The sequence below is a fragment of the Lytechinus pictus genome, chromosome 17 (assembly GCF_037042905.1).
Source record: "Lytechinus pictus isolate F3 Inbred chromosome 17, Lp3.0, whole genome shotgun sequence".
NCBI classification, from domain to species: domain Eukaryota; kingdom Metazoa; phylum Echinodermata; class Echinoidea; order Temnopleuroida; family Toxopneustidae; genus Lytechinus; species Lytechinus pictus.
In genome coordinates, this window is record NC_087261.1 from 17567797 (window position 1) to 17581406 (window position 13610).

The 13610-nt window shown below is 33.3% G+C and overlaps 1 protein-coding gene across 2 annotated transcripts in view; it reads left to right on the forward strand.

The window, feature by feature from the left end:
- Positions 1–2700: 2700 nt before the first annotated feature.
- LOC129280945 (plexin-B1-like) overlaps positions 2701–13610 on the forward strand; it is a 38348-nt gene continuing 27438 nt past the window's right edge. For both annotated transcript variants that reach the window (XM_064112432.1, XM_064112433.1), the window contains exons 1-8: positions 2701–2837; positions 3223–3344; positions 5101–5233; positions 5926–6079; positions 6387–6483; positions 9701–9815; positions 10575–10712; positions 13122–13220. In XM_064112432.1, coding sequence (XP_063968502.1) covers positions 2772–2837; positions 3223–3344; positions 5101–5233; positions 5926–6079; positions 6387–6483; positions 9701–9815; positions 10575–10712; positions 13122–13220 — 924 coding nt within the window. In that variant the 5' untranslated portion in view covers positions 2701–2771. The remainder of the gene's footprint in view (positions 2838–3222; positions 3345–5100; positions 5234–5925; positions 6080–6386; positions 6484–9700; positions 9816–10574; positions 10713–13121; positions 13221–13610) is intronic.

The following is a 13610-nucleotide window of genomic DNA, read 5'->3' on the forward strand; positions in this document are numbered from 1 at the left end:
TGACCATTAGAAATTTGTCACCAAGTTGAAAGTTGTTCATTGTGATGTCACCAATCACATAAAAGTGAAAATCAGCCTTAGCCAATTTGTCGAAGTGGATGACATATGCTGTCTGACTAAATTGTCCTAGGTTGCAATTTCTGGAGGCCTATACAGAGCGTATAAAAAACAGGACAGATTTGAAAAGTCTACAGTTTTTTGGTTTCAAATTATGATGTCTATATATGGTGTTTAATATGACAGTGCTCTGAGGTATAATCTTTCAAATGCCATTTAAAAAAATAGTTTCGGTCATGCTTGAGCGAACACGAATGTTTTTGTCTGGGTTTTAAAAAATAAAATGCTAAACATAATGATGAGACTTCTTACTAATCAGCATGTTTTCTCTTAACCTTTTCATTATCTCTGCCATAATTTACAAATTATGTGGTGAAAATTAATTTTCAAATCTGTTTATTTTGCTTGAAATTTTCTGGTGTTTCTTTTTAATATGTTCTCCTTTAGCTTTTAAAATTCCTTCTTTAAGCAAAAAGAAAAAAAAAACATTTCAACCGAAGTATGGGAGAGCGTGTATTTTTTTTGCAAATCCTATCAATGTTTGCTACAAAGGTTATGGTGCATTTGAACAGTGGCAGATAGGCAGGGGCTACAGATAGGCAGGGGCTAGGGGTGCCCCCCCCCCCATAAAAAAATCATGACCAACAAAAAAAGTGGAAATGAAATAAAAGGAAAGATAGAAAATAAAATATGATTTATTTTCGGAATATTATGTCAAAATCTGTCACAAAATTTAATTAAAAAGTGGAAATTCTAATATGCTTTTCACACTGCACTTTTTCCTTAACCCCGGGAAATTGGTGGTGCTATGGGGGGAGTCTTAGCCCCACCAATTTACCGGGGTTATGCTTAGCCCACTTCATTTTCACACTACGTTTTAGCAAAGTGGGCTAGCACGGTAAATAGTACGGTACTATCTGGCCCTGCAAAAAAGCAGGGTTAACCGGCTTATTGTGGTGCTAGCACCACAATTACGGTGCTAAGAGATGCAGTGTGAAAACGAAACAGGGCTAAGGAAAGTGGGGCTAAGCATTAGCCAATCACAGAAGTCGAATTGCACGTTAATCACACTCTGTATGGTAAAATCATCAATATTCATGAGCTGAGGGATAGTCCGGGGTTAAGGCATTAACCCCGGCTGAGCAGATACTATGGGGTTAAGAAAGACAGTGTGAATCGAAAAAAGATAGTATGGGGTAAAGGATAGTCCGGGGTTAAGGATAGTATGGGGTTAAGGAAATGCAGTGTGAAAAGCATATAACTTGCTCGTTTCGCTCGCTCACAACTTTTTAATACATTTTACCCGATCTGCCATATCTTGCTCCTTCAAAATTGACTTAATACACCATTGCCATTGAAAGACATGAATCCTTTTCTCTTTGTCCTGTCAAGCACATAATTAAACTTGGTCAAGGAATCAATAACCCTTGAGAATAGGATTCATGTCTTTTCAAAGTACCATAACATAATTTTTTTCACATAATAAAAGGATTTGAATAATTACAAGTTCCCCCAAATGATAATGTGAATCCTCTTGCTTGGGTTGATTAAAGTCTTTTTTTCTTACTTATGAAGGAAAATTGAAAGGTAAATGAAGTTTAAATAATAAAAAAATCAAGTGAATAGATAAAATTCTAAATGAAATTTGACAGCATAATTCTAAAATTATGGCAAAGATAAGAAAGGAAGTTTGCTAATTAGCAAGAAGGTTGATCATAAAATTTCTAATTTCTGCCATTTTGTCGCAAGCCTCTTTTTGAACCCCCGACAAAAACGTCCTGTGTTCGCTCAAGCATGAACAAAATTTATATTTTTTAAATGACATTTCAAAGATATCAGAGCATATATTAACATACAAATATAGATATCATGATTTGAAACAATTTTTTATAGATTTTTCAAAACTGCCTCATGTATTTTTGATACGCACTGAATAGGCCTATTTTATATTGTTTAAATATATTAGTTCGTATACATGTAGTTTTCGTTACGGATTATCTTTTCGTTTTTTTGAAATTTACGGACATGAAGTGACCGCAACATTATTTTCACAAATTGAATTGTTGTGCAATATTGGATTTTACTATTTAATCTGATTAGTGTCGCCAATATTGATGATAATATTTATTGAGGAATGAGCCAAGACGGTTAATCTTTATGAATGCTCTGTAATATTTTCAAGAAGTTCTTCATTTTCTTCTTATCCCTTGCTTTTGACTTGGCCTGAAAATGAAAAGAAGACTGTTTAATTGAGGTCGTTTTTGTCATCTCAAATTTACCAGCACCGTGTCATATTTAATTTGCTCTGACAAAATAATTCTCTAAAATAAATTGTCCAACGATTCATCAAACGTTTAAACACAAATTCGTTCAGCATATCGTGTAAATACTGTATATTGCAACAAGATAGACAGATAATGCGTTAAAAACGGTTTCACAATATCACTTGGAAGTAGTTGTAAAGCCTCTTATCCATGAATATACTAGAGCCATCGACACATCTCGGTTATGTTGTCGTTTTTTTACTTCGTAATTTCTTCTATAAACTGTTAATTGTTGGATACATGTATTTCAACGTAGGCCTTATATATTCGATATGTTAAAAGGCTGATTATCACTTGGTGTGTTTGTCAAAATAGATTAACATAGTGAACAGTTCGTTCGGGTACGTGTATGAAGATGTCTCTCTTGGCGGTGGATCTGTCTTACAAGAGATGTTCCTTGATGTATCGAAAGAGCAACTTACACTTGCTTCAAGTTCAGACCGAGACTCGACTCATGTGAGAATTTTCTTGTACAAGCTTCATTTGAAATTAATGGAAGTTATTGGAAATAAATTGAAATAAGAATTTAATAACCAAATAGTACACGTGTGAGAGAAGTTATATTTAGCATTGAAATGCACTTGGTAAAATTTAAGTAAATTATATGAGGAAAAGCTTATAACGTGGTAAATGTTAGCGTTGGCATCACGCGAAAATGGTAATCTTTGTTTCCTAAAGCTTTGAGAAGATTTTTTTTCTGATATGGAAACGGACAATGCGTGTTATCAACATGGAACAGACTTTTGTATACCATTATGAGTTCTGGAATAAGCCCTTATTGTAATTCATAAACGAGAACCCCAATATAATATCTGTTTCCCTCTTCTACATAAATGTGAAGAATCGGGTTGTTACAATCGATTTAATCAACTGTGGACAGTACCAGACCTGCGCGGAGTGCATTGGTGAGGATGGTGGAAATGATGGAGATCCTTACTGTGGATGGTGTACTCTAGAGGCAAGGTAAGTTTGCAGTATATTTATCCCCCCCCCCTCCCCATAATTGATATAGGCCCACATGATAATCGGTGAACTTAAGTAAAATGCTAATCACCTTTCTTTTTTCAGTATCTCTTTTTATTGAATGTTCTAATTTACATCGTCGCGGTATATTGAACAAAGAACAGCATGATATACAACATAATTTAACATGATGAAAAATGACAACTTGTGTAGGTTTGAGAGAGAGAATATTTCAGCCATTTCTTAAAAAAAAAAAATTGGGAAAATTTTACAAGAAGCTAAGTTAGTTAATTCAATAAAAAGATGTAATATTGTGCCCATTACCACCGTGTCTACCAATCACAATGTATTTATAACTTATATCAACATTTCTAATACATGTATTCAGATTTAATGTTCGCACATAATTTACAGAATCTTGTCCAAAAGAGTCGAGGATGATAAAATAAGTGATAATAATAGTTTTACGCTAAACAAATTGAGGATTCTGCCATTTTAAACATATATTCATTGACATTAAAAGTTTATATGCAAACATCTAAAGTTGAATTCAGCTGAACAAATTATTTCAATGAAAGCAACTTTTCCTTTCCAGATATTGTTGAAAATCAAAATTTCTTTCACATACAAGTGACTAATATTGTTCAACACTTTGGACTATGAACTGTTTATCCACAGGATAATAACCTTTTAGAAAGGTTAACAGATTAAAGTTTATCTTGTTTTATATGTAAAGCTGGATCAAGGTCATTCAATAGGAAATAGCTATAAGTTTAATATTTTGAGCGTTGTTTATTTTTACCCAAAATGTTTTTCAGCTTTTAGGTATACAACTCCAGAATAATTTCGATTCACATAAATATTTTTTTTTCAATTTAACTTTGCATGAATACAAAGTGTATCCAATAACCCATTGTTGTTAATAATACCTCCAATATTAAGAATGTCTAAGCATGCCCATTGCTTCCAAAACAAACTCCTTTTTCTTATATAGAATCTTTTATTACCCGATAACAACTGCTGCCTAATATCTTCACCAGTGTTATCAAAAGAAATGCAATAATCAAATAAGTTGTATTTGGAAGTATTTGTTTCCTAAAAAGGTTGAATATCGGCATTTCAATAATAATACTTTTTTTTTTACTTCTTAATTCCAAGTTTTGTGTAAGCATCAATTATATTTTTAATAAAATACACCAAATGGCGTATTTTTAAGTATACTTTTCCAATCGATCTTTTGAAAAATATTAATATTTAAATTTCCTAAACTTAAATCCGAACTTTTCGAAAAATTTAACGATGGTCCCGCACCACTAAAAAGCATTTAGACTCTTTCCTTTACATTTTTAATGCTACAAATACTGGGCTGTCATTAGCAAAGTGACCTCAACTTAATAATTTACATAATCCGTTAAACTATTATTTGTAATGTTATCATTCTTATTCAAATCAATTGATCAAGATTCTACAACTACTAATAATAACCGGGCATACAGTGGACAAGCTTGTCTCACTCCTCTAGTTAGAGGGATATAGATATTTCTGCATCAGAATATACAGTTTTTTAAACTATTTTTTTCAAACCAAAATTACATATTTTCAAAGGCTCTGTAAAGACAATATACAATAGCCTAATCAAAGGACTTTTTATGTCTGCAAATAAAATAGTCCCCAACTTGTCATGTTTTTTTCCTTCATAACATTCATATACATGTGATTCCTAATTCACTTTCACCTGTATCCTTTTCACCGAAAGGTGTACCCGATACGAAGAATGTACTTTCCCTGATGAATCTACTCGGTGGCTGTCTTACAATGCCATCCAATGTGTATCCATCTCAGATATTCAGCCCGATCATAGACTGCCATATAAAGTTACAGAACAAGAGGTTTGTGGTGTTCTTAGACGAAAAGTTTTGTATCAGAAGTCGAATGTTTCTGGTGATTTAAAGTTCGGCCATGGCCCTATAGTTTCCTAGCCAGGGTAAGGCCACTTTTTTTCATCAGAAAGTTTTTGTATTAAATTTTTTTCACTTGGACTTTACAGTGAAAAAAATAGATAAGGAAAAATAAACCCAGCCCGATTTTACATCGAAAATAACGTTAAACGGGAGGCCCGATTAAACCGTGAAAATACTGCTAAATCATTAAAATACCAATGTTTACCAAAAACGTAACAGTGGATATAGACACACGGCACGTTACCAGAAATCTTTGAAACCTGTTTAGATCCTGTAGTATAAACTTTAGCTGTATTGAGCTAAATCCACTTTTCTCAACTTATAAGACGAGTGACTAACGTCTGGGCCTACTGATTATTATCATTCTCAATGTATTTGATAAAACAAAATAGTAATGAATAATTAATGTGTTATCAATAAAATGAAGGAATTTTGTTTTTATTTTAAGTGCATTTTATAGTCATCGAGCATGTCTATGTTTAATTATGAACCATTGAAAAGTCCGCTCTTACAACAAAATCGAAACATATTTTTATGTCGTTCAATATGTAACAAGAGGCCATTCAGTTATTTAAAACAATTTGCTATCAAAGGTTATCCTTTCTCTTTACCGACTCTAGATCACCATTACTGTACAGCAGCTTCCAATCCTGAAAGACAACCACCAATACCAGTGTGCCTTCGACTCTTCCGTGGTCAATGCTTTGACAACGTCTGATACAGTAGTGTGTACAACTCCTCCTGTGGACGAATTGCCCACAATCCCTGAAGAAGGTGAGGCGAAAACCTTTAGTCTCATCGAGGCTCTTATGGCTTTACCACTATTAGATGTAAAGTTATTTTCTTTATCTTTAAGAACTTGGAAACCTCAGTCTTTTCCCCCAGATTAATGACTGGAACTTTCATTGAACATACGAATTTTAAGCATTTGAAAATTACCCATTCTTTTGCATTTTACGAATGAGGAGCCATTGGCAATACACTAGAAGCGATTTTTTTTTTCATTAACCATGTCGCTGACGTTCCTTGGAAGATATTTTTTTATTATTTTTGTTTGCTTTCATTTTGTTTCAACCGCCAGATGACCATAATAATTTGACTCTTTCCATTGTCTCAATGGAGACCACAGTTTACTTCATAAGCACATATTTAATCCTGTTTGACTGCCATCATAAATCGTAAGTAACAAGTTTCACAGGTTATTTAACACCGCGGTTTATGATTTTGTATGAATGTAATGATTGCACATTTATTGTCTATATATAATGTTGTTTTCCCTCTATGTGATAAATTTTGCCATGCCCCATTTGCTTAGAGAAATTTAAGGAGCATCTTGGAAATACGTACTAATAAGGTATGGCATATACGTGTATTTCCTTAAAGAATCTGCCACTTCGTTACGAATAAGAACTTGCAAGTAACTCACTTAATTTGCAGTAAAAAAGTGTTACTCTGGCCCTATGCTTTACATTTCTCTGAGCTCATTATTGCTTATACTCATACGTAATAATAACACATTACACATGTTACATATTATGTTTGATTTATTAAAAAGAAAATGTAATCGCGATTATATCTTTAAAGAAGTTGTGCAGGGGAAGTTGTCAAGCAAGACAAATTCACCATTGACGGTACAGATAATCATAGTATTTTCTTTCGGCTGTTCGGAAGAATATTCGCTCCCTTATGGCTCAACTGATCTCGAGACAAGTCTCAAGTATTCTTATACACACGTCTATTGATCAAATTTGTTTTCATTGTTGACTTAAATAAAAACTGAAATGAGTTTCAGATCTCTCTACATCCAAAGAAAATGTAACACGGTGCGGACTTTAACATCAATTAATGAACGAGTAAATGTTTCAGATCATAAATTGGTATTAGGCCCCTCAGCCCTTTTCCAACGTTTATTGATATGTAGGATAGTAATTTTGTGAGACTCTTGCCAGTCCAAGCTTCGAAAAATATCTTAACTATTGAACGTAGATTTATTATTATATCCAGGCCTGATCATATCTAGCATAATGCTTCTAATGCTTAAACAGACCCATCGGAACACCCACACGCACACCCACCTAGATCCACACTATATATATTAGTATTTCATTCTTGCAATTACAATGGCTCTCCTAATTACGTTATGATTACTTTTGACTAAAACTTGTCTTATCCAAAATTTATCGGCCAGTCAGTGGTATTATTATGTATGTTAAAGGTACAATAATATCAAACCAAAGTTTATCTCTGAACATGTGTATGAATTTGGGAATTTTCTAGATCTGCATTGGCGGATCCAGGGGCTTGAGCCCCCCCCCCCCCCCCCCCCCCCCGTTGCTGGAGCAAAAAAAGGTGGAGAAAGAAAAAAAGATGGAGGAAGAGAGAAGGGAAAAAAGGAGAAGAAAAATAAGAGGAAGAAGACGAGTAAATGAAATAAGTTGACGGAAAGACTCGGAATACATATATATATTTTTTTAATCTTTCATGTAACTATACAATTTTCGCTCGCGCTTCGCGCTCGCATTGCATATCTTGCTCAATAGGCTGATATGGGGCTTAATATATGAAGTTTTGGAGTCAATATACACAATATATTTCAGCTCGAAAATCGAACTTTCTTTCGTTTGATTACAAATTGGTTTTTTGTTTTAAGTGTTCGGTAAAATGTCCGTTTTATGGTCAGAATCTAAGCATTTTGAACTTGCGCTGCGCGCTAGAATTATTTCATTTGTCAAATACTTACTGTCTTCATGCATTCCATAAAGTTCGCAAAATATCCCATTTCAGGTGTGATTGTCAAAACGTAGGCATATCAGCTAGCGCTGCGCGCTCGCATTTTTATTGGCCAGTAATGTATCCCTCTATATTAATTATATAACAAAACTACTTGAAATCGACTTTTTATTAAAGTTATCTAAAATTCTGGCTCCCGATTTGCGCTCACATTAATTGTTAAAAGTATATTAACCAATGCATCATATACATAATTACAAAAGTGCTTCAAATACCCAGTTTCATGCCTTAATATTAACAAATGCCACGCTCTCATTATGCTTATTATATTAATAACATTATTTTTCCATGAATTCATAATAATGCAATTGTCCACTTGTTCAGAATGGAATATCGACAAGTTTCATCTCACACCTAGGAAGAGGGATAGGAAGATGGTCATCATTTCCATATGATGACAAAATGCCCTTAGCATGTCCCGGTCCTAGGTTATAATAATAATTCAAAAATATCAGCTCGTGTTTCGCGCTCGCATACTTCATTAAGTGCAATCCACATCCGCTCCATAATTTTCCTACAAAGTGCTTGAAATAATTTTTACATTGATCAAATAGTTTCAGCTCGCGCTTCGCGTTCACATTTTGGATTTTCATGATAAAACAAAATTATTCAGAATGCCCAGAATCTAGGTCTAAATCTAAAATACGCGCAACCATGTTTATTGAGATACGTAGCTTGTACCTTATTAAAAACGTGCTTAAATGATCCACTTTCACACATCCTTGTTGCATTGCCAATGGGAGGATCTCCATAGCATTAGTGATTACAATATTCAAATGCTGATAACTTTATTATTATTTGTCCGATTTTTCTCAAACTTTCGTTGATCTTTTCTTTGATTTTTCTGTTTTGACACAAGCCTACTTGTTCCAAAGGTTTCATTCCCCTTTAATGTAGGTAGATAACCATCCTTTTTTATGATTTACAAAACATAAATAAATAATTTTTTAGATATGAAATCTCTTTTTTTTTTCGCTCGCACTTCGTGCTCGCATCAATTAGTTACATTTCCTTCATGATTTAAAAAAAGGCTCAGAATATCCATATTTTAGGTCGGCATGTCAAATATTTTCAGCTCGCAATTCGTGCTCGCATCATTGAATTGTTGAAATATGTATCGTTTTCATGGCTAACTGCAAACAGCCCTTCAAGGTTCCTTTTCGATCAGGCAAGAACGTATATTAAAAATTTATGCTTGCGTTTCGTGCTCGCAGTAATTATCTAGTTACATACGCATCATCATCAGGATTACAAACATTGCCTATAAAGTTCAATTTTCAGGACAAAAAAAAATGAAATTAAAAAAAAAATGCTCGCCCTTCACTTTCTCACTATTTAAATGGGGAGTATGAGATTATTACATATTCATAAGAATACAGGTAAGAAGTGACTGTTAGGACTACCCCTTCAAAGAAACAAACTAAAATCAACTTTGAGCGGCCGATCGGCGAAATGTGGGTGGAAAAAAATCGCTACACCCCCAATTGAAGAAAGCTGGATCCGCCAATTGATCTGGACCAGTTTAAAGTATTAAAATGCCTTTTGAAAAAAGATGTCAATTTTACTGTAGTTTTAAAAGGAATATAATTGAGTTTTCTCTTTCAGTTGTTCGTCTTGTGTCTCGAGTGCATGGCCATGTGACTGGTGTGTTTATGACAACATGTGTACGCATGTTAGCAGCTCATGCCAGGACGGTGAAACAGTGGTGATTGGAGAAAATGTAAGCATTTTATGAAAACATAGGGCTACCTGGTAGCTTTTCACATTTGACCCCGGGATATGTTGTATCGAAAGAGGTTTAATGTAATACTTTAGCGAGTCGCTGAATGAAATACGATGTTTGAAACCATTGAAAATCAATAAAACTTATTACAAAAAAAACGCTGAATAAAATTAATCTTAATTTTTTTCTTCTCCTTCCTAAAATTTACTTCATTTTTAATGAGAATTTTAATAGTTTTAATAATCAGAAATACTTTAAGATTTATCTTTTAACTGTTGGTTTCATTCAAGTTACTTCAAACAAATTGATTTTAAAACTTAGAACGTAGATGTACCCTATTTGATTCATGCTTTTCAGAATTGTAATAGTAAGTATCATGTTTACCATCTTTGATATATTAGTTACACTCATCATGATTTTATTGGCATTATCATATTCATTATTGTAATTGATCATCATTGTATCGTAGTTCGTTATGATAATTATTTATACTATGTTTGCTTTGTTGCTGTTATTAGTAGTAATATTATCCGTTTGCAATCATAATACTTGGCTACTACTACGACTACTACCAATACATGTATTATATTGTGGTCATTATGCCCAATCTCATCATGAATATTATCATTACCAGCATTACCCTTATGATTTAACATTTCATATTTGAAATCATATAAAGCTCTCCATCTAAATTTGGTTAAGAAATGTCATAAGAATCACATAACTGATGATACCCGTTGAATTTCTTACTTTTAGAATCCCACAGGTTCTGGAGATAAAGGTCAGGGTTACTGTCCTCAGCTGGTTGGTACATCAGAAACCTTCTTCATACCAGTTAATATTCCTTCAAGTTTCTCACTAGTGGCAAAAAATATTCCTACAGATCGAACAAAGGTACTGCTTTGGTGTAATGATAGTTGTAACCATTATTCGTTCTTACATTCACGACATTTGCCCCACTGTCACTCATTGCAATACACTTCAAAAACAAAAAGGCGGAAAGGGTGGAAAAGGGGTCGAGGAGTGTCCAGAGAGCGTTGTCGATCCTCATCCAGAACGCTGTCACTTTTCAGCCAGTTGCATGATTTACCATTTCCGTCCTTTCAGTTTTTAGAGTGTATCTTACCATACCCCCATTATCTACTTACTACTAATACTGCTACAAGGCGAGGGCCTACTGCCGATTCCACTGCTGCTGTTGCTGCTCTAGTACTCTTCCTTGTCTAGACTACCAATATACACTTCTACTGCAGTTAATATTGCTGATGCAGCTGTTGTTGCTGCTTAGTTTCTCTGAATGTTAGGTTTTATGTGACTGCATAACCACAAATGATTCTACAAATAGGACTATATACATACTGTTATACTGACAGGGTTAGACTGATTATCATGCAGATTTTAAATCACAGTGATTGATTAAAACCATAATCAATTCATTATTAGTATCACTGTTATTATTAAGTATTGAACGTAGCGAACCTTTGTTCTTGATAAGAATGAAATCATTATAATATTCAAATTCAAATTTATTTATTTTATTTCACTTCCATCAAACAAAAACAAATTGTATACCATATATAAACATAAATATTTGTATCCGTTGCAAACAAAATTAATGATACATATGTTGTGAAAAAACACTTAGACAATTTCGGCAACACATTGTAGGTTTTAAATATGTATACTAATTTTTCAATAGAAATTAAATTAAGATGGAAATGGGGGGACCCACTAGAAAGCAATGCTTGTACAATGTGGGCCCCTAAAAAAATAGATAACACAACAAATAACAAAATAACAAAGTATAAATACAGATAATCAAATGAGAAAAAAAAATACATGAGAGGGAAATACAAAATAAATACAAAGTTATCAGAAATATATAGTTTGATAAAGGACAAAACAACCCGTCCTATAAATATCCACCCTTCCCCACCCCACCCCCCCCCCAAAAAAAAAGAGAATAAAAAAGGGGAGAATGCCCTGAGAAGATGGATGTGTGCTGCTGTACGTAGATAGAACACATGCCGTCGTGGACTCAAGCAAACTGGATTCAATGATGTGTATAAAAGGAGAAAAATATAAAATAACCTGGAAAGAATATAATGCACGAAGAATGTGATTGATGCCGTGAACAAATAACCGGTAGGAAGGCGGATAAGCGGACAGGAGAGGAGAAAATGTAGAGGATAGACACAATAATGTATGAGGCTCAATAATGAGCACATCTGAGAAGGACTTGTGTCAGATTTTTTTTTTTTTTATAAAAAAAGGATAATAATTATTTTATGTTTTAATTGTAGTCTTTAAAGTAATAATGATGACTTGACAGAGATGATGAATTAAACTTAACTTGGGAGTATATTATAAGGTTTTAATAGAGATAATTTTAATTTAGTCTTAAAAGAGTTCAAAGATTTTGCATTTGTTATATCATTATGAAGTGAGTTCCATAACTTCGGTCCATCATATATAAATGTGTTCTGAGCCCGCAAAGTTTTTAAAAGTGGTAAATGAAATTCACCCAATCGCCTTGTTGGATAGTTGTGAATGGATTGATTTTTTGGAAACATTGAATTAAATACATTTGGGAGGTTGTTGTTGTTATAGTTATACATAAGCTGACTGAGATTAAACAAATACATGTATAAGTCTTTAATTTTCAATATTTTATGTTTAACAAATAATGGGTCAGTATGAGACAAATATGCCGTGTGACATATAATACGTAGAGACTTCTTTTGTAATAGGAGTAATTTGTCTAAGAGTGTTTGTTGTGTATTACCCCACGCTAAAATTCCATAATTTAAATAAGGCAATATAAGGGATGAATATAATGTAAGCAGGGACGATAATGGTAAATAAAATTTAAGCTTGTTAATTATACCAATGTTGCGTGAAATAGTTTTACATATGTTATCTATGTGAAATTTCCATGAGAGCTTATTATCGACTGTTATTCCAAGAAACTTAATATGGGATACATTTTCCAAGGGAGTTCCATCTAAAATAATATCAACGGGAAGTGTATTTATAGAGTTGCTAAACAACATATATTTTGTTTTTTGAAGATTTAGTGACAATTTATTTGCTCTTATCCATTCGGTGACATTTTCTAGTTCAGAGTTGATTATATTAGCTAGGTGAAGAGGATTTTTATGTGAAAAAAATAAGTTAGATTCGTCCGCAAAGAGAATGAAAAAAATAACATCTGATGATCTACAAAAATCATTAATATAAACTATGAACATATTGTTGATGACTTTATGTGTTTTTGATATTTTTTTAATTCAATGTTCACAGATCCAGTCATTCGATTGCATTCTTCTTATTGATGGAGATGAGACACGAGTAGAAACCACAATCGTCAATGAAAGTTATGTTCTGTGTGGGGCTAAAGAGGTGAACATTACTTATTTAAAGTATTCAAGTCATATCGTGTATGCGTCAACATCCGTCAAAATACAGATATTCTATAATTTATTAACTGAAAGTATTAAATTTCATCAAAGAATATTTAATAAATTCATTCCTGCCGATGTATATAAACGCTCTTTTAAATATCTAAAACGCCAATATCATGCTTCGCATACTTAATAAAATATGTACTTTGCCTCAGGAACAGTCTATTCCGTATCTTTGACAAATTTAAATCACAGAATCGCTCAGTAAACGTGTAATTCTCAACCGCAACCTTGTCGAGCTATTCCTATATGAACATTGACACTCCCATGTATATTATGTTTTAGCTTTACTTTATCAATTAACACCTATTCTCGCCCACGTCCCCTG